Genomic DNA, 22,300 nt, shown 5'->3' on the forward strand with positions numbered 1-22,300 from the left:
ACACATCTTTGAAAACACAAGAATATGAGATAAAGTAATGTAGCAGCAGTTTGCTGTAGCTCTCCCCACCAGACAATAAACGTGAAGGGACTTTAATAAACCACATGGAGGAAGCAGAGTTTTCGGGGACTGTCTGTAACCTAGAGATTGTATTAAATATGTTTTATTTAAACAACCTTTATATAGAAGTGTGCTATTTCATAAATCTTCGGAGCACTATCAGCTTGCACTGTTTATGTTTGTCTGAAGTTATGTTTGGTTTACTTAGATAGTTTATTCTTTTTGTGTATTTATTCTGCATTTTTTAAGATGGTCTGAATAACCATATTTACAGACTAGCGGTACATATTGTTATGCGGCAACCACACGCTTTCTCCAATCGAAGTAACAACTTAACTGAGGATGGTTTATAGTGTTGTTGATTAAGGTGTTCAACTCTAACCCAACATGTTGTGGGTTTGATTCCCTCACTTCTTTACGCAACCTAGGAAGAGCAAGGTACCTCCTAACCCTTGCGTGCTTGCATGATTTACATCCGACTCTGTATCTACTGTCTAACCCCTACCTCCACCACCTACCTGCTCCTGATTTACATCTGACTCTGTATCTACTGTCTAACCCCTACCTTCTCCTAAAAGGCATGTGACACTGTAATCACTGTCTAACCCCTAACTGTTCCTCAATGACATGAGGAACAGTCTCAATGATATAAGACACTGTATTAACTGTCTAACACCTATCTCCTAAACCCTACCTGCTCCTAAATGACATCTGACACTGTCTAACCTCAACCTTCAAACCCCTACCTGCTCCTGAATGACATGTGACTCTGTATTCAGTGTCTATCCCCTAACCGTTCCTCAATGACATGTGACACTGTAAAACCTCTACCTCCTAACCCATACCTGCCGCTGAATGACATTTGACTCTGTATTCACTGTTAGTTGCTGTGGATGTGATAGCGATCTTAATGTCTACATATACATATGGAGAGTAGCTAGTTGAACACGTTGTGAACGACGAGTCATCGGTCTTTACCTTGAGTCCCGGAGGTCCTGCTAAGCCAATCACACCTCCAGGCCCCATGTCCCCCTGCCGTGGCGCACAGAACACACACTTAGAACAGGACACACTCCAGACACACACACTTAGAACAGGACAAACTCCTGACACACACACTTAGAACAGGAAACACTCACGACATACGTCCACGTTGACCTGCCTTGTATCTGCAGTTATCTTTAACTTGATATCATAACGATAAGATAAGTGAAGGTGTCATTCATTCATCCCACTAAGGAAATGAGGGTGTTGCAGCAGACAGCAACACCATTTTCCAATCAAATAAATTAGACGAATGGAGAAAAATTTACTTCACACAATATGAGCAAACAAAGAAAGTTGACTTGACAGAAATCTCCAATCTGTTAGTCATTCACGCATGAGGAGAAACTGAACCCGGAAGGGGGGAATGAGGTGGAGGGCTGGAGGAAGCTGTGATGGAGGAACACACAAACGTTATGTACTCACGATGAGACCATGGACCCCACAGGGACCCGGGGCTCCCAGCTCCCCCTGACACAGAGGAAGGAGGGAACGTCAGTGGCACGGTAACCTCTATAATGTTTGGGTAACCCTTCCTTTTACAGTCCCCTAATTACTAGATATTTACCCGGTACATGCATGGTAAATTATAGAGGATTACTGTGTAATTATCACTGGTAACAAGAACGTAAATACAGAGGAATTACAGCTGAACTACTAAGTAAAACCTCCACTATTACCCATCAACTCAACGAAGTACCGGGTAGTTGTAACTGTTTTAGGTTGGTAATAACTCTGATATTGTGTACTTCCTAGGAAATTAGGCAACCAATTCTTAGAAACACCTATAAATTCAAGTTACAATTGTAGCTATCCAAGGTGTATGTTGGTAACAGCCCAAGTTTAATGATGTACTATCTAGAAATTAGCATAGTACTTTCCAATAAATTACTTTTTCTTAGTTATTATTCATAGCTGTAAAAGGAAGGGTTACCAATGTTTAGCATGAATAGCTCTGCTCGTCTTGCATCAACGAGTAGACGGCAACACTGTCTAAAAATAAAGGACAGCGTTTTCCTTCCTATGAACGATGCACTCAAATCCAGATCAAAATAAAAGCGCAAAACAAGATAATGATACAGAAGAGGCTAAGAACACGGTCGTTATTTTCCATGAAGTGTTAGACACAGAGGGAGGAGGGAGGTAGCGTCACGATAACTTTTGTAACGGATAGCGATGGCCGTACTGCCAACAGAGCTGTCGTGTTCCGTCTCCACTCGCTCTGCAGGAAGATCGTCATAAGGTCCCATAGAACAAGGAGCTTGTAAGAGTAAGATGCAACATTTATACGAACAATAAATCTATTAAAAGGATATGCTCAGTAGGTCCATAGGCCATGTGTAAATCCTAGATTTGTGTGCACGACCACCAACGCAAGTGGTCAGACATGATCGTACAGAGATAGGGTGGATGAGCTGTTATTCAATAGGTTTACGGAAGCCGTGATGTCGAAACTGGCATCTTGACATTTACAATTAGTGGATTCAATCAATGAGTTGAGGTGATGGAGGCGGATTCTATCTATGAGTGGAGGTGGTGGAGGTGGATTCTACCTATGAGTGGAGGTGGTGGAGGTGGATTCTATCTAAGAGTGGAGGTGATGGAGGTGGATTCTATCTATGAGTGGAGGTGGTGGAGGTGGATTCTATCTATGAGTGGAGGTGGTGGAGGTGGATTCTACCTATGAGTGGAGGTGGTGGAGGTGGATTCTATCTATGAGTGGAGGTGATGGAGGTGGATTCTATCTATGAGTGGAGGTGGTGGAGGTGGATTCTATCTATGAGTGGAGGTGGTGGAGGTGGATTCTATCTATGAGTGGAGGTGGTGGAGGTGGATTCTATCTAAGAGTGGAGGTGATGGAGGTGGATTCTATCGAAGAGTGGAGGTGATGGAGGTGGATTCTATCTATGAGTGGGGGTGGTGGAGGTGGATTATATCTAAGAGTGGAGGTGATGGAGGTGGATTCTATCTATGAGTGGAGGTGATGGAGGTGGATTCTATCTATGAGTGGGGGTGGTGGAGGTGGATTCTATCTATGAGTGGAGGTGATGGAGGTGGATTCTATCTATGAGTGGAGGTGATGGAGGTGGATTCTATCTATGAGTGGAGGTGATGGAGGTGGATTCTATCTATGAGTGGAGGTGGTGGAGGTGGATTCTATCTATGAGTGGAGGTGATGGAGGCGGCTGTAGAGCAGTGAAGAGGTGTTTGTGTCCATCATGTCTCACTCACCGGGTTCCCATCAGGACCGGGCGGTCCCCTCTCTCCCGGGTCTCCGGAAAAACCCTGGACACACACACACACACACACACACACACACACACACGCACGCACACACACACACACACACACACACACACACACGCACACACACACACACACGCACACAAACACACACACAGCGGTGTTGACATTATCACAGGTGAACTTTGTCAGGGCATTAGCATCAGCCTATAAAACACACGGGAGGGGAGATGTTAATGTGATGATCGCTCGATAGTTACGAGCAATAAAACACGTTCAACTGAGCCGTGGAAGGAACACTTGTCAATAGGACTTTTCTCTACGGGACAGGCGGGTTGGATTTACTCAGGACTCTCTCATCGATCCTGAGCTCGGCTCAGAGTGATACGGCTGGCCGCTCAGCCAGCCAGACCCAAGCGGTCACCCGGGGACGCGCCAGGTCTAACGCTTTGGTTTAAGGTGTCCATCGCTCGCTCCAAAGTTGTTGCCGTCTTTTTTGAGAAAGCTGGAGAGAGACCTTGCAGGCAAAATAGATCATATTTTTGGTTTAAACATAAAAGTTCAGATATTATTAGCTGTGTTTATTTTGTATTCCACCAGACTACATGATTCGATTGGCTGAAGCCCTACTCACAAATATGTTAATAAATACGAATCAATAATAGCCGAATGGAGCCTGAATCCCCTCCCAAAGCCCGCTTCTGTTAAACATTTGGTCTTGCTGTCAGCAGAATCTGAAAGCATGGCTGGTTATCCTCGCTGGAAGACACACTTCTGGGAGAGGAGCTTTATATTCTGCAGCACAAGTCGTTCAATCTCCGGGATAACGGCAAGAAGCTCAATGACTGTGTCTTTCCGAGTGAGTTGTGTGTGCAGTACGCACGTGCCGGCAATGTGTGCACGTGCTTGCCAGAGTGCACGTGCAGGCAATGTATGCACATGCTTAGCAGTGTGCACGTGCTGGCAATGTGTGCGCATGCTTAGCAGTGTGCGTGGCTGGCAATGTGTGCGCGTGCTTAGCAGCGTGCACGTGCTGGCAATGTGTGCACGTGCTTGGCATCGGGACGTTCTGGCAATGTGTGCACATGCTTGGCAGCGTGCACGTGCTGGGCTGGTGCACATGCCTGGCAGGGAGCTTTCCCCAGAACTGCCTAATGTCTCACTGTCTAACTGTCTGAACGGCCAGATGAGGAGAGAAACTGGCTGCAGAAGTGCTGACGCCGTGGGTTATTATTGTTCTCCCTCCTGGTTGTGCTGTGTTCATGATTTCAGAGGAATGACGTGGTGCGTCCATACGCTAGACGCATGCTTGTCTCCACGCCAACGTCCACATCCCCCCACTTTGGACAGTGGAAAAGTGTATTACATAATGTGCTCCATTGTTTGACACACTCTATTATATTACACATATCTCTCTGTGTTTATGCGAGTTTACGATATTGAACGATATTTTTATCCCATCGCCCTATTCTCGTTTCCACAGAGGTAAAAGGGAAAGCGATCTTCAGGCCAGGCATCAGAGACGCGGGCCTGTCTCGCTCCGGGGTTGACAAACCGGGCCATGTGGGTCAAGTCGTCAAAACTAATTGCTGCAACATGATCGCATCCAAGGGAAATGTGGAAAAGTTATTTCCAAAGATTTATTTCACAGATTCGGTTTTGATCCGAAACACATGTGTGTGCGTGCTCAAATATGCATGTTTCGTCTCTTTTCTCTGCAACAACGAGCTAATTAGACAAACGTTATTATCATAATTATACACGTGTTCTCCAGGATGTGACCTATGATCCGTACAGAAGGAGAAGGAGACGTCTTCGGTGATATGCTCAGCACGAGATAGAGACTGAGCGCTCTTCTGAGGGGATTCAGAACCCAGCAGCTCATTTCTTATCGTCCCTCTGATTCCCAGGGGAACTGGGAAGAATGCTCTCCGCTACGCAGCCAACTGTTGAACATGCTCTTTACAGACTGGCTTTTGAAGCATTGAGAAGACGCATTCATATCTATAACCCTACAATTGTTAGTGCTTCAACACTTGAGCATCCATACAGTACCGACAGCGATAAATTGTTTCTCTTTCTTCTGACAAATGTAAATCGCTTCGGATAAAAGCGTCTGCCAACTGCCCTAAATGTAAAAATGTTAATATCTAATCACAGAACATTTTTTTGGCGAGGAGTAGGGTGATATAATGTAAAGAAAGGCTGCTTGGGGAAGAACCGTTCTCTGTGTCAGTACCCTAACACAATCAAGCAGGCTGTAACGGACTTGTTTGGTAACACACTGCAAACGTTCTATACAAAACAGTTTGGGGAACGTCTGGCGCTGCTATGCAGGCTGGTCGCCTTGGGGCTACAGATATTGGTACTGTGTCAGCATTGTACAGTCGTCAGGAAAGGAAACCGACTTATAAATAGCTACGCTCGTCTTGCATCGATTAGCAGACAACAACACTGTTACAAAATAAAGAACAAGTGTTTTCCTTCCTATGAACGATGCACCAAAATCCAGATCAAAATAAAAGTGCAAAACAAGATAATGATACAGAAGAAGCTAAGAACACAGTCGTTATTTTCCATGTAATGTTGGAGATGCCAGCGTTTGACTTCCAGGCGCCCATGAACACAGATTTCCGTGGTCTGTGGGTTAGAAGCTCAGCATCGCCAAATCCACAAGCACTGGGCATTATTATCACTTTATTAAACAACATCAAGGACCATGGCTTCCACTAGGCCTACCGTGCATGTTCCTATCATCCCTCTGCCAAATCCCTACTCTAGGAAGGTGGATTAACACTTCAACAAAGTTATGGAGGGCCCATCTTGAGCGAGACGGCAGTAATTATCAACTCTTATTATTGGTCTTAATGTCTCAGGGTTTTCTCAACCATGCTGGTTAATTAACACTACCTTTTTAAGGGCTCTGGTTGTCACCGGTGTTAATCCTGAATGTATTCAGCTGGACGGTACAGACAGTTACTGTTCCGACAGTGACATATTGTTGTTTCTCTTTCTTCAGACAAATGTACTTATTGTGAATCTCTTTTGGATAAAAGCATTGGCTAAATGCCCTCAATATAAATGTAAATGTAAAACAGAACAGGCTCTAACAACACACGGCCTGCTAAGCCCTTTGAGACTGCACCTGTGATTGAGGGCTATACAAATAAAGCTGAATATAATTAAATCAACGCGACTGGACCGTGACAGCCCGACCGGTTCCCTGGGAGCTCTGCAGCATAATGCATCCCGGGGAAACTAGCCAAACTGACAAGAAAGGGATTCAAAAAAGTATGTTGAGAGAAAACTTTACCGGCCTACCCATCTTGCCCTTCTTCCCAGGACCGCCAGGACTCCCCTGAAGGAAACGAGAAGGAGAAGGAAGTATTACAACGGTGGCATCTGCAACTTGTGTACAAAACCCAAAACTGCTCTCTATTCCATTGCTTTACTCGATGCATTTCAAGCAATACGCGTGTGTGTCAGTCGGAGACACATCTGGAGCTGGGAGTGTTGGCTGTGGGGTTTGACGGGGTTAATTAATGTCAGCCATCGCTTTCCTTCCAATGTGTTATCCTTATTCATCCCGGTAGGAGTGAGTGCACCCTGGGGGGCGGGGAATGGCGCGTATTCGTGTGCGTATTCATCAATGTGTGTGTGTGTGTGTGTGTGTGTGTGTGTGTGTGTGTGTGTGTGTGTGTGGGTGCGTAGGTAGATCCTATGTAAGCACGGCCAGAGGAACCCCCCGCTCCCATATTGTGGCGGTGAACGCGGCCCCCACGCCACATGAGTGGCAGGGCTTCTGTTCCTCGTTCGTGGGGGTGTTGGTCGTGCTGCCTGCAGGGGCCGCCGGGGAACTGATACTCACCCTCTCCCCGTCGGGTCCGGGAAGCCCGAAGAGCCCGGGGAGCCCTATGTGACCCTGGAGGAGGGGCGCAGCACAGGGGGCAGAGGTCAGAGGGGCGGGGGGGTTAGAGTTGTGAGCACTGTGGTCTGTCTGTTTGTCTGTCTGTCTTTATACACACTCACACAAAGTTCATTTTATCGTTTTTTCATCAGTGTACCCAGGTTATGGTAACAGATGGTAGTGACAGACAGATGGTAATGATAGACAGATGGTAATGACAGACAGCTGATGTCCGACAGGTAGTAATGACAGACCGATGGTAATGACAGACAGATGGTAATGATAGACAGATGGTAATGACAGACAGACGTAATGACAGATAGATGGTAACGACAGACAGATGATAATGACAGACAGATGATGTCCGACAGATAGCAATGACAGACGGATGGTAATGACAGACAGACGTAATGACAGACAGTTGGTAATGACGGACAGATGGTAATGACGGACAGATGGTAATGACAGACAGATGGTAATGATTGACAGATGACAATGACAGACAGATGATGTCCGACAGATAGCAATGACAGACAGATGGTAATGACAGACAGATGGTAATGACGGACAGATGGTAATGATTGACAGATGACAATGACAGACAGATGATGTCCGACAGATAGTAATAAAAGACTGATGGTAAAGAAAGACAGATGGTACTGACAGAGAGATGATGACGGACAGATGGTTATGACATATAGGTGGTAATGACAGACGGATGATAATGAGAGACAGAGGGTATGATGCACCGATTGCAATGACAGAGATGTTAACACCAGAGAGATGGTAATGGCGACCCAAGCCTTGAGGTAAGTGTATATGCCCATGGACTGCATGGTGCTGGCTTCCACGATGTAGTCCAAGGGCACATACCCCCACGTCAGGGATGTCTGGAGACCTCGGAGTGTCTTCGGCGGTCCTGCTCCGTGGGAGGGTGAGGAGGGAGAGAAGGGGAGGCTAACGGGACAGCCTAGATTATGGAGGATGGCATTACAAGGTGGTACAATTTGTCACATCTCTCCCCCTTCTTTGATTATTTCCCTCCCTGTCCATATTTCTCTGTGATTGGCCTCAATCACCTGAATTGTTTTCACCTGTCCCTCATTAACAATCCCCTCCTGTTTGATTTAGTCGGCATGTTTCCCTTCCACTGAGCCAGTTCGCCTTTGTTCTTTGTATCAAGGGTCCCAGCATTTTCCGAGTGATATTTTCGTTTCCCAGTTTTCTGATTCCTGCCCATTTACTCCGGACTACATATTGCCTTCTCCCTGCCGGATTCTTTGCCTGATCTAAAACTGATTTTCCGTGTACCAACCTATCCGCTAGTAAATTATCCCTTTTTGAGTTGCGCTTTTGAGTCCTATTTCAACCTTCTGCTCACCCAGCCGTAACACAAGTCAAAGAGAATCTGTCCATTGCGTGGCGTTTCTTCTCTTTGAGCAGCAGCAGAATGCGCTCTGCCATTTGACAGCCGCGTTAGCGGTTACAGCGGCAAGTGGACGATTCTACCAAAGCCTTGACCTCAAGGCGAGTTCAACACACAGGGCTTCAGGAAACCTCAACCAGTCATCTGTCATTGTCATTAGAGAGTTAACTGGCCGGAGCGGTGGCGTTTACGACATTGCCCCTGTTTTATATGCCTGCTCTGGTGCGGTCATTCGTTTACCATCTGTCTCTGAGCCCATTGACAAATGTGTCAGTTCATCTGCAGGCTATAAGTACAGTAGCACATGTCTCTCCTGTGTTGCTTTTGGAGTAAAGCCCATGGAGGCTAGTGTGAATATTATGCTGACAATAACTTGGGTCATAGATATTCTTAATTGCGTGCAAAACAGTCCGGCATACCAAATCACTCCAAACACATCCTGGCAGTCATCCAAACACAGTGCCTATACGATCAGCCCACGATGTGTTAGACTTAACCGGTACTTACCCTGGTTCCTTTAGGCCCCATCTTCCCAATTGGTCCGGGTAAACCCTGCGGGACACAGAAGGGCACCACGTCACCGTTTGAATGCTAGGAAGACGAGGATCTGGTTCAACAGTAGCTCAGGAGGTAGCGCGGGTTGGCTGGTAACCAGAAGGTTGATAGTTTGACCCCCGGCTCCTGCCAGCTGAGCGGCGAGGTGTCCATGAGCAGGACACCTCACCCTGACTGCTCCTGACGAGCTGGCTGTCGCCTTGCATGGCTGACACCGCCGTCTGTGTGTGAATATGTGTATGAATGGTTGCAAGTCGCTTTGGATAAAAGCGTCATTAAAATCCCCTAAATGTGAACGTAAATCTGTTGAAGTAAGGTCAAAAGCTGAAAGGTCTCGCTGGCGTACTCTCATCAGTCCAAACCCTCGGTGTGTTTATCGTACGAGCCGCGTCAACACAAAGGGAGCACGGCCGCATTAAAGGTCAAGACGAAAACAACAGGTCATGACCCTGCCCGCGCCGCAGGGCCTAGTGAGTCCCGTCACGCAGGCGGTGGGGGTCGGCTGCATCTCCTCCACCGCACGCCACCGCACGCCACCGCACGCCACCGCACGCCTCCGCACGCCTCCGCAGCGCATCCCCAGGGTCAGAGACGGGTCATGCCGTGCCAGGGTTGGCCCCCAGCAGCAGGAAAGGGTCAGCAGGTCAGGAGAACCGTGGCCCGCAGCCCAAGCTGTCTTTAAATCTCCTTCAATTTTTTCCATCCGGCATCTTCCTTTCCTTCGAGCAAAACCAACACGGACTTAGGGAGATGCAGGGATACACGAACTCGGTACAACCCTGCCCGTTGTGTATTTGTTCTGGGTTTCTTATTTTGTAACTTTCCAAACGGTATTCCCGGCGGCGGGGCTGAGCGGCGTGCCCTTTGCCTTAGCAGAGGACCAGGGGAGCGCAAACGTACCCGGGGGGCTGCTGGCGTTAGTCACACAGTTATTACCTCCCCCCCCCCCCCCGTCCAGAGAGCGGGGGTAAACCCTGTGCCCTGGTGCTCCCCGGCTAGACCGGTAGCTGCTGCGAGACGGCCAGCAGGTGGTTTGCTATTGTTCCTTTCATCCCTGCCTTTGAGCTACGGCAGCCTGATTGTTAGTGTGTTGGTCTTCCTTCACTTCCAATAACCTTTAAGATGTTATTCCCGCTGGGTCTCCATCACACCTACTTCCGCTAGCAGGCCTTGAGTCTGCCTCTGCAAGGGTAGACACTTTGTCTTGTCTTTTAATGTGTTTGCGGCTGCATGCATGCGTGTGTGTTTGCCTCTGTGCGCACGCATGTGTGTGGCTGTCTTTGTGGATGCTTGTGCTTGTGTGTTGTACCTCTGTGTGGGATCATTGTGCAAACGCACGTGCGTGTCTGTCTGTCTTTACGTGTGTGTGTGTGTTTGATGTGCATGTTTGTGTGTGTGTGTCCTGAACAACTAGCACAGCATCACTAGCTTTACTGCACCTGCCTGCCAGGATAACCTTTGGCCCCCGGGCTTCCAGGATCGCCCCGCTCGCCCTGAGGAGAGATGGAGAGAGAGAGGGAGAGAGAGAGAGAGAGAGAGAGAGAGAGAGAGAGAGAGAGAGAGAGAGAGAGAGAGAGAGAGAGAGAGAGAGAGAGAGCGAGCGAGCGAGCGGGAAGATGGGGGAGAGAGAATAGGGAAACAGTAGCTGTGTTAAACATTTCCTCTGGTGTATAAACAGATCAGACAGCACTGAGAGATGGATGAAGTGTTTATGAGAAAAGCAAGAGAAAAACTGAATGACAGCAAGAGAGAAATAATAACAGGAAGAGGGAAGAGGGAAGGAAACATAAAAGAAAGAAAGAGAGAAAGAAATGAAAGGACGAATCCAAGAATGTAAGAGAGTAAGACTATATGGATGGTAGTGGATTTGGTCTTTGGAATGAAGCCCTTGTGCTTTAGTCCATGGAGATGTTGTGTAACAGCTCACTGTTAAGGATCCTCATGTTATCATATTTGACTCGTACTGTTCTCCATGAGTCATGGCTTCCACGCAGGGGGAAGAGTTTAACGAGGCCGCTGACAGATTGTTCAGTCCCATGCATAAAACAAGGAACCCATCTGTTCATAATCTATTATTTATAGAGTTTATGAAAATCAGCAACTATTAAGACATAATTATCAAAGGAATGCGAACGACGGAGACATGTTTGAGAAACCACTGAAATCAGCACCCCAGTCAGCAGCACAGACGATAGACTGACAGCCGGGAGAGAGAACATCAAACCGTTGCTAGCGTCATGTCGACTGTACTATCCCGGTCGCTATGGCAACAGCGGCAGCAGTTGGTGTTATGCCGCAGTACTACACAGTGAAAGCAGAAGAAGTCAGTTGTTTTTCTTCCACGGTCAGGAACGCAGTACCAGCCGGAGACAGAAGGAGCAGACATGTTCCCTCCCTCCCTCCCTCCCTCCCTCCCTCTCTCCTCCTTCGGCACATTCCTCCTGGCGATCTTACATGGGGCTGGCGTTGGGAAAGAATCCTGGAGACGGACCTCTTGGGACGGTCCAGACGCTTTGGCCTACTTGTACCCCTGCCAAAAACACCCTCCCCCCAACACACACAGACACACACGCATGTACACACACACACACACACACACACACACACACACACACACACTGCCACTGAGCTACAATGTGCTGAGCTATAATGTTTTCATCAGCAAACATCCTCCCCTTTGGACAGGCATCTTCTCCTCTTCTCCACTCTTCTTCTTCTGCTCCTTCTTCATCTCTTCTTCCACTTCTTCTGCCCCTCTTCGCACTTTGAGTCTGCCTCATGCATGAAAAGTGCTAGATAAATAAAGTTGCCTTGCCTCCTTCTTCTTCATCTCTTATGATTCTTCTTCCCCTCTTCTTCTTCATCATCTCGTCTTCTTCTTCTTCTTCTTCTTCATCTTCATCTCTTCTTCTTCTTCCTCTTCTTTTTCTTCCTCTCTTCTTCTTCTTCATCTCTCCTTCTTCTTCTTCTTCTTCTTCTTCTTCTTCTTCTTCTTCTTCTTCTTCTTCTTCTTCTTCTTCTTCTTCTTCTTCTTCTTCTTCATCTCTTCTTTTTCTTCTTCTTCGTCCCTTCCTTTACTTTCTTCTGTGTCTGACACTTGATCTTCCTCTCTTGGGATCGGTGCATGAAATGTTTGGGCTGAACGATAAGGCATAGACAAGGGTCCTTGTGTGTGTCCACACGTGCATGTGGCTGACAAGCAGGTGGAATGGAAGGTGCCACGTCCCCACGTCGTGTGAAAGCGATAGTCACGTGACTTTGTTATGAATAATGAAGTTGTCATGTAACTTCATTAGTCTTTTAAAAAAACAAGGACATCAGGTCAACTCCACACACAGGATCTGAGCTGGGGACCTGATGTCCCCGGTACATTCTACACATTTGAGGACTTTGGGTTGTCATTATAATATCTCAGGTGCTCAGGCACCTGCTCACTGTTCCCAGGTTTCCAACCCTGTATCGTGAAGTAGCTTTGAGTTTGTAGGTTTGTCCTGTCTGCTGCGGCTTCTGACAATCAAAATGTAAGTTTGCGCTGCAAATGTGGTCTTACCGTAACATACTTTTCAACATTCCTCCCTATTTGTATTACAATGTTACACTTTGAATGATTGACCTTTTGCTGTTACATGTGTTTCATTCCTTTGTAAAGCAATATGAAAAGCCTCATTTTTGAACGGTGCTTTAATAAATTGACTTGCATTGGATACACAAAGGTCAATGATTTGAGATACAAAAAGGCATGACTATTGTAATAAACCAGTAGCAGCAACACCTGATTTAGCCGGGGATGGCAACAGAATGTGAATACTACAGTACGTAACAATACCAAGCATGCTAAAGTTAAGTGAATACAAAGAGTACTTACCGGTTCGGCCGGAAGCCCAGGCACCCCCGGATGGCCTTTCTGTCCCTGAAACAGAGGATCAATAAAGGTTTTCAATTAAAGACTGAATGAGACCATCTTTCATCTAATTGAACCGTCTTTAATCTAGTCGAAAGGCAAACACATGCATTAGTATTCTCCTCCCAATCCCTGGGGAGAGATAATGTGAGAGAGAGCATTTGAACTACTGTAAACCACCTTTGAAACTACACAATTATATATTTCTTTAACATAAATAGTGCCAGCATATGCTCAGGAGCACCCCCTACAGGAAACAATCCGCCAGTGTCAGGACCACAGATGTTAAACATCACACTGTAGGGTTTCAGCCTGTTGCAGCCTAATGGGACATATGTTGTGCCTCATTATCTTTACAAAGGCAAACGGATGATAAAATGGAGGATATAACAGAACAAGGCTCTGAAGGGTCTCAACAGGTGTGCTGCAGACAGAGATGCGCTAATTAACATTACATAATGTCTTGCATACGGAGATAATGCGGCTGTCCTCGTTAAAGCTGTGCGATCTAACTTATTCATGAAGAGTTTCACTTAATCCTACTGCAAAGTGTGACCAACACGTTGGGACTTAGATGTGTTGATGATGGCATGCATGAATTATTGAAATCCATGTCCCTCTTATGTATTTGTGTGATGTATGCTCTATGTATGTTCTTTAATGCCAGCTTAAACAGTGTGGATAATGTAAAACATAAACACACAGGAGGTGTTAACCAGACTGATAATGCAGGGTGTAAACAGACAGGAGGTGTTAACCAGACTGATAATGTAGGGTGTAAACAGACAGGAGGTGTTAACCAGACTGATAATGCAGGGTGTAAACAGACAGGAGGTGTTAACCAGACTGATAATGTAGGGTGTAAACAGACAGGAGGTGTTAACCAGACTGATAATGCAGGGTGTAAACACACAGGAGGTGTTAACCAGACTGATAATGTAGGGTGTAAACAGACAGGAGGTGTTAACCAGACTGATAATGTAGGGTGTAAACAGACAGGAGGTGTTAACCAGACTGATAATGCAGGATGTAAACAGACAGGAGGTGTTAACCAGACTGATAATGTAGGGTGTAAACAGACAGGAGGTGTTAACCAGACTGATAATGCAGGGTGTAAACAGACAGGAGGTGTTAACCAGACTGATAATGTAGGGTGTAAACAGACAGGAGGTGTTAACCAGACTGATAATGCAGGGTGTAAACACACAGGAGGTGTTAACCAGACTGATAATGCAGGGTGTAAACACACAGGAGGTGTTAACCAGACTGATAATGTAGGGTGTAAACACACAGGAGGTGTTAACCAGACTGATAATGCAGGGTGTAAACACACAGGAGGTGTTAACCAGACTGATAATGTAGGGTGTAAACAGACAGGAGGTGTTAACCAGACTGATAATGCAGGGTGTAAACACACAGGAGGTGTTAACCAGACTGATAATGTAGGGTGTAAACAGACAGGAGGTGTTAACCAGACTGATAATGTAGGGTGTAAACACACAGGAGGTGTTAGCCAGACTGATAATGTAGGGTGTAAACAGACAGGAGGTGTTAACCAGACTGATAATGTAGGGTGTAAACACACAGGAGGTGTTAGCCAGACTGATAATGTAGGGTGTAAACACACAGGAGGTGTTAGCCAGTCTGATTATGTAGGGCGTAAACAGAGAGGCGTTAACGACATTGATAATGTAGGGCAGAAACAGACAGGAGGTGTTAACGAAACTGATAATGTAGGGAGGAAACAGACAGGAGTCGTAACCAAACTGATAATGTAGGGCGTAAACACACAGGAGGTGTAAACCAGACTGATCATTTAGGCGTAAACAGGAGGTGTTATCCAGGGTGATAATGTAGGGCGTAGACACACAGGTGTTAACCACACTGATAATGTAGGGCGTAGACACACAGGTGTTAACCACACTGATAATGTAGGGCGTAGACACACAGGTGTTAACCACACTGATAATGTAGGGTGTGAACTGTCTGTTTACACCCGACAAAAATATAAGTGAGGCGAAAAACAGAGATATGAAAACAAGGCTTAGTTCACTGGTAAGCCTTTCCTGAGCAAGACAAGATAACAATGTGTGTCCGAACCGTTGCATCTGCAGAAATATATAAATATGAAACGACCCATCCAGGGATCTTCGAGGCAGAAGAAGGCGGGGCGGAAATCCAAGAATGTGCTCGCTGAATCGGTTTGATTCACGGCCGCAACACTCACGCACCCTAATGGCCCACCACGCACCGCGATGTCCTCGGGTCTCTGCGGTGCCATTAAGAAGACGGACGTGTTTGAATGAGCTCAACTCAACAGCTCGCTCCGGTGCAGGCGGTGCGGTGGCATTCCAAGGAAGGCATATTGCTCACAGTCGACCCAAGGTGTTGGCTCCTTATTTAATAAAAGGCAGCTCCGGGCTTTGCCCGACATCAATAACGTTTGTTCGAACGCGGCTATCTTTAAGGATCGGCCATTTGAGAAACAAGCTGCAATTTAATCATCTCATTGTGTTGACGGGTCGCGTTGCCTAGTTTAACGTGGCATCCATTCACAATAAACGCCTGCGGGGAGTATGGATGGGCAACGCAATGCTCGCTCCGCTGTGTTTTAACCTCTAAGAGTTGTAAATGTCTGCCATCAAACTCCTTGTAACCAGGCCTGCGTGTCAGCGTCTGCGAGACGCACCGAGGCACGCTGGCACTCTCCATGATGCAGAGGAGGGTGTCCGTGTAAACACACTAGGCCACGGCTCAGGCGACACCATGAGTGCTCTCCAGACCCCGGCCGTCAGTATATACAGTGGGATTAGGATCTCCTTATAAGAATGCTGTTTCGCTCGTTGGGTGTAGTGGGGATTTACAGCTGGATTTAGAGTGTAGTCCCAGCATGGACAGTATCCAGGACAGGGCTCAATAAGGTCCATGGCGTTAGTGAAGAAGAAGAAGTGAGTGAGGTAGCTGAACGACCCGACGAGAGTTCAATGGCTTCAATATGTGGTGTCACTCAACTGTCAAGCCCACCACGATAAAGCCTGAGGGTTAGGGTCAGGGTGCCATAAAAACGCCCAGCATTAAGAACCAAACCAACTGTATTGAGAAGATTAGTAAAGGCAGATAGTCTGCTCACTTCAGACCATTAATTCAATCTCAAAGACAAAGTTGGGTTCTGTCAAACTTTGCTAACTTTATATTGCATCAGATTAAGTCGACAATAGTGTTGGAGCTGTGGTCACAGACTGTGGCCGGGAGTGTGTGTGGACGTTACAAGGACTCCCTGAAGCCAGGACTGGGAATCCAAAGTGTATTGAGAGTTGCGCACAGAGGCCAAAGGATCCCTTTCCTTCTCAGCTGTCCTTCTTGGAAAAGATGATTATTTTCAACCCAGTACAATTCACAACCTTGGCAATGCAGAACATTTACAGACTTTCAGAGCTTGGACCAGGACAAACACTTGTCATTTGTTGTAATTCATTTTGATTACACAGTAACTGCAGAAACATCACAAAGTCCTCTCTCTCCCACCCCGCACCTCTTCCTAACTTTTCCACATCCTAACACAAAAGTCTCGGAAAGCGATGAGTAAGGATATTTAACGTGTTGGGGAACCGAGGGAAGTGGAAATCTGGAGGGCTGCTGCTTCTAGTAAACGGCTGAGTACTATTCCAGCGTACCATCATTCCCCTTGGCTGTGGAACTAGATCCCTGGTCCAACGCTGTAATGATCTCCACAGAGTTTTCAGAGAGTCGAACACACACCCACACACACACATATACAGACACGCACCCATGCACAAAGACACACACAAACACACATGCACCCATGCAGGAACAGACACACGCACAAACACAGATTCACACACATGCCCAAACGCACCCATGCACAAACAGACACACACACAAACACATGCACACACATGCGCACACATTCACACGCACATTGCCATTACATGGTTTTCAGGTTTCCCACAGTGAGTCAGTGTGGAAGGCTTTCTCTGGCCCGGGCCCAGGGCTACAGAACACAGCCCGCAGCAGTGGGGACACGAGTGGTTCTTACTGGACGCTCTGGACCAGACAGATGGAGCGCGGAAATCTTGGACCCCAGATCTGCCACAGCACAGTTTATCGGTTAAAGTGAACGCCAGAAAACAGGGACCGAAAGTGCTTCATCGAACGATTCTGGGCGTAGAATGGTGGCATTAAAAGTATAGAGTGAAAGAGAAAGATGACGTGAGGAGTGAGGTAACACAACTAACTGCGACTTACTACTGTCACCAAAAACTTATGGACCTACTGATACCAAAATCAACTGGACCTACTGACACCAAAATCAACTGGACCTACTGACACCAAAACCTACTGGACCTACTGACACCAAAACCTACTGGACCTACTGACACCAAAACCTACTGGACCTACTGACACCAAAACCTACTGGACCTACTGACACCAAAACCTCTTGTACCTACTGACAGCAAAACCTACTGGACCTACTGACACTAAGACCAACTGACACCCAAACCTCTTGTACCTACTGACACCAAAACCTAATGAAAACCAATACCTAATGAACCTACTGACACTAAGACCTACTGACACCAAAACCTACTGGACCTAGTGACACCAAAACCTACTGAAACCAATACCTACTGAACCTACTGACACTAAGACCTAATGACACCAAAACCTACTGAAACCAATACCTATTGGTCCTACTTGGTTTACTACAAGACTTTCAGGACCTCCCTCCACCGACGCTGGTAGATGTGATCATTGCGGGCAGGAAGAGGGGTCTAGTACCACTACTTAACCTCTGACGGTGGGCTGGCTCACAGCCAACAGGGGCCCCACCAGGGGACCCCAGCTGGAGGCCATATCAGCTCTTTCCCAGGCCTCTTTTTCCATGACTCACAGGGCCGGCAGCGGTCAACCAGGTTCTTTCCTCCTCTCTCCTTAATCCGGAGTCCCCCTCCCTGTTACTACAGTGAACAGAGGAACCTTAACTGTACCAGATGGTCTTCCACACTTGACCCTGTCTGACTGCATCACGGATCTGCGCCACGGCCAAGCAATAGCTGAGCTCATGCATATGTGCCCTTAATAAAGCCAAGACCGGTTTCTTACGAATCCCACTACTTTTCAGAACCTTTAGCTCTAACTTTACTCTTCTAAAGAATGTTTCCAGTGCTTTTAAGTCAATTTAACCCATACTTTACCCTTCTAAATTTGGTTTTCAGTACTTTTTAGCAAATTGAACACATACTTTGCTCTTCTAAAGAATGTTTCCAGTACTCTTTGGTAAATTCAATTCATATTTTATTCTTTACTCTTCTTGCTTGGATGAGAAATTTAGCACTGCTCATGGTGTCAACTTCTAGCAGAGATTGTCGTGTGCTTGTGTTTATTTGTTTGTGTGGTTGTTTGCGTGTGCACACATGTGTGTGTATTTGTTTGTGTGTGTGTGTGTGTGTGTGTGTGTGTGTGTGCACATATGTGTTTGTATTTGTTTGTGTGTGTGTGCGCACACATGTGTGTGTGGGTGTGTGTATTTCTTTGTGTGTCTTTGTGTGTGTGTGTGTGTGTGTGTGTGTGTGTGTGTGTGTGTGTGTGTGTGTGTGTGTGTGCGTGCGTGCGTGCGTGCGTGCGTGCGTGCGTGCGTGCGTGCGTGCGTGTGTGTTTTTGTGCATGCATGTTTACGTGTTGGCGTGGGCGCACATGTGCGCGCGTGCGTTTCATTGAGGGCAGTGTGCACGGTCAGCAGGAATGTGCAACACGTGCGATCGGCGGTGAGATCCACCAAGGCTCTGTATACCCCAGAAGACTCGTATGATTACTGTAATTGAACGGGGGGACAGAAGAGGGGTCTGGGCCAAGGCCAGGAGAAGATCCACAACATCAGGGCCCCACAGAGTGCGGTCTGCTGCTAACTAACCACTCTGTGTGAGGATGACTCGTCCCGTAATGATCTGGCTGTAAATACCTCAGCCCGCTGAATAAACAGCCCTGAATCAGCAGCAGCCTCCCCAAGCAGTCCCCTATGGAGAGCAGCCCAGCGTCACCATACAGTCACAAACTCCAAAACTACATTCAGGTTTTTTTGGGGCGAAACAGAAAACTACGACGGGCTTTCGTAACCGATTAAACTTTTGTTCTTAAAACCAAAAGCCCCCCCCCCCCCCCCCCCCCTCTCACAGCTCTGTGATGTCACCGCTCAGCTATTCACAGAGTCTGTTGCCCCGGTTACAGAGAGCCCAGTTGGGATCCTCAAGTCAGACCGAGCCGGGCCAGAACATCCTAGGACAGGAGAGAAAAGAGTCTGGCTGGACTCCCTGCGTCCGCCGACTATAAAGGGTGTTGAAGAATGTCTGAGTGCGTCTGGCTTTAGGATGTGCGAGTTGGATTTACCGACCGCTTTTGCGGCCTACTTAATCACTTCGATTCGCCTCGTGCTGCCGGTAGTGACCTCTGCTTCCACGGCGAGACACATAGGTAACGTTAATTTCAGACGGGCGCTGGGATGGATTCTTGTTCATTTGATGTCCTACCTTTCGTCCGTCTTGGCCAGGCATTCCAGAGGGTCCAATTACACCGGGTTCTCCCTGCAATGAATCACCAGAGTACCTGTCAGATACCGTACATGTTAATGCTGAAGACCAAATGAATACCATGCATGATCTTAAGTCTGCATACTTTAACGCCTTTGGGGGCAGGAGCGGGCGACAGTCCAGGATCTCCCTTATGTCCCTGAAACATAAAACAATAGTTAACAATTGTCACTTAATATGTAGACAGAGAAACATCTAGAAAGAGAGACAGAGAGAGAGAGAGACAGTGAGACAGAGCGAGATGGATAGATATATACATACAAACATCAGTAAATACATACATACATGCATACGTACATACAAACATACATGCATGCATACATACATACATACATACATACATACATACATACATACATACATACATACATACAAACATACATACATACATACATACATGCATACATACATACATACATACATACATACATACATACATACATACATACATACATACATACATACATACATACATACATACATACATACATACATACATGCATGCATGCATACATACATACATACATACATTAACACATACACACATAAACACATACACACTTAGATACATACACACCATGCATTCATGCATAAATACTGACAGACAAACAGACAGACAGACATGCAGAAAGACAATCACACATTCAAACATGCATACATTCATACACAGACAAACATACAAACACGCACACACACACACACACACACACACACAATCATATCTCCATCAATAAACAACTGTAATCTAGCATGGTACTGCATTCCTAAATTTGCTTGCATGTTATCAAGTTGAGGAACCTTTTGGGAGGGGCTTTGACTGTATTTACACTGGAGAGCAGCCCATTTATGCCCTCCGACGTTCTGACTCACGCCCCGCCACGAGGCCGAGGGGCGGGGCACGGCCGTGCACATACTTCTTCCTTTTCGGGTAGTGGGGGGATACCGGCTCAGCAGATTGCAGCAGCAGTGAGACATGTAGGATCCACTCTGCAGGAAGCAGCTAGGAAGGCAGCAGGGAGCGGCTCCCAGAGATAAGAGAGGAGTGGTCGCGGAGGAGGGGCTAGGGGGACTGACCCGGCGTGAGCTCTGTTCCGCTATCAGAGGGAAATCACTCGGATGGGCAGCATTGCAAAAGGAGGGGCGCGTCTCCCCAAGCCTGATGAGAGAGGAGTGGTCGCGGAGGAGCAGCTTGGGTCTGACCCGTTGTGCGCTCCGGTCGGGTTCCCTTCCCGGGAGCGAGATGACGCGTCTGCCCGTTCTGATAGACGTTCCTTAACCTTGCTTTCATAACCTGATGCACCAAGCTCCATTTTTGTCAATGTTTAGGTAAAAATTCGGCCACCTTCTGTTGGCCTGAGCAGCACTGTGTGATGGGTGATGCAACTGGGCCGAAACAATGAATGAATGGATGAATGAATGAATGAATTAATTAATTAATTAATTAATTAATTAATTAATTAATTAATGAATAAAAAATGTTGAGCTTTTGATTTTATGATCTAATATGAGTGAGAACAATGAAGGATGTGTTGCACTGGTGCATAGTATGAGCTGGTACTTTTCTCGGCATACCGCCCCACTAACTTTTATTAAATACGATTGCGACGCCGTACCAATTTATTATACAAATTACTGTTTGGCTGTGGAGACAAAGCCGGCATTGTGGGTAAACTTTGTGTAACCCAGCAATTCATTTTCAGGCTACACTCACTCAGACCTGCTTTCAAAACATCGGGTTGGCTTCCGACGTGTCAGGCGTTTTTAACGCTAGTGCTCCTAAACATTAAGGTAGATGAGACTCGAGGCTCACGTGTGAGAGGCCGTCGTGGAAAAGCACGCAGTGCCTCAGAATATGAAGCCTTCTCGCTGATGAGCAGTTTATAACAAGGCTGTTCATGATTAGACTGTCAACGTTTGCCTTCTTCTTCTGCTTCCTGAGTTTTCTGCAGACAAGCGCTACTTAACGGAGACCGGCACACCTCAACAATGGCTCCCATTTTCATCAGGAGATTACAGTTTGGGATGTAATAACTGTAATAGTCGCACATTACGGAGCTAAATACTGGCCTTCAGCCTTCTCCAGTTTCAACCTTAAAGACTTTTAGATGAAAAACAAAGTAAATGTCAACCGACCATCGTTGCCTCTTGGGAGTGGTAAAGTGCACTTCAATATGATGTTTTTTCAGTTTCAGTTTTAAGTCAGAAACTAAGCCACATTCTCTCCAACACAGAACTTGGCCGATGTGCACAAGGTGTATTCTATATTGTGCACATGTATGATAGTTTAGTTTATGATTAAGCTGCATCGTAATACAATATATTTTGTCAATTAATATGAGATTTGATGATGTAAAAATTTACACAATACATTTTCAAACCCCAGAAAACATGGAAACATTACATCAATACTGTTTTCATATTAATGCATGTTGTAGTTATTATACAAATATTGATTTGTATTACCTCTGAGGGAAAAACGCTCTGTATATGAATATTACCGTTGGCGGTTAGAAGCCCTTCATATAATGAGGAATCTATTCTTATATTCCGCATTATAG

The 22,300-nt window shown here is 46.4% G+C and overlaps 1 protein-coding gene across 1 annotated transcript in view; it reads right to left on the minus strand.

Moving 5' to 3' along the window:
• The window catches only part of LOC132467470 (collagen alpha-1(XXVII) chain B-like), a 63,960-nt gene that overhangs the window by 28,363 nt on the left and 13,297 nt on the right, over positions 1 to 22,300 (minus strand). The window contains exons 5-15 of the mRNA XM_060064783.1: positions 20,613 to 20,742; positions 19,828 to 19,913; positions 19,683 to 19,736; positions 13,102 to 13,146; positions 10,676 to 10,729; positions 9,189 to 9,233; positions 7,217 to 7,270; positions 6,662 to 6,706; positions 3,337 to 3,390; positions 1,531 to 1,575; positions 1,039 to 1,092 (exon numbers count right to left, since the gene is read on the minus strand). Of these exons, the coding sequence (XP_059920766.1) occupies positions 1,039 to 1,092; positions 1,531 to 1,575; positions 3,337 to 3,390; positions 6,662 to 6,706; positions 7,217 to 7,270; positions 9,189 to 9,233; positions 10,676 to 10,729; positions 13,102 to 13,146; positions 19,683 to 19,736; positions 19,828 to 19,913; positions 20,613 to 20,742 (666 nt within the window). The remainder of the gene's footprint in view (positions 1 to 1,038; positions 1,093 to 1,530; positions 1,576 to 3,336; positions 3,391 to 6,661; positions 6,707 to 7,216; positions 7,271 to 9,188; positions 9,234 to 10,675; positions 10,730 to 13,101; positions 13,147 to 19,682; positions 19,737 to 19,827; positions 19,914 to 20,612; positions 20,743 to 22,300) is intronic.

Source organism: Gadus macrocephalus, chromosome 11 (assembly GCF_031168955.1).
Source record: "Gadus macrocephalus chromosome 11, ASM3116895v1".
NCBI classification, from domain to species: Eukaryota; Metazoa; Chordata; class Actinopteri; order Gadiformes; family Gadidae; genus Gadus; species Gadus macrocephalus.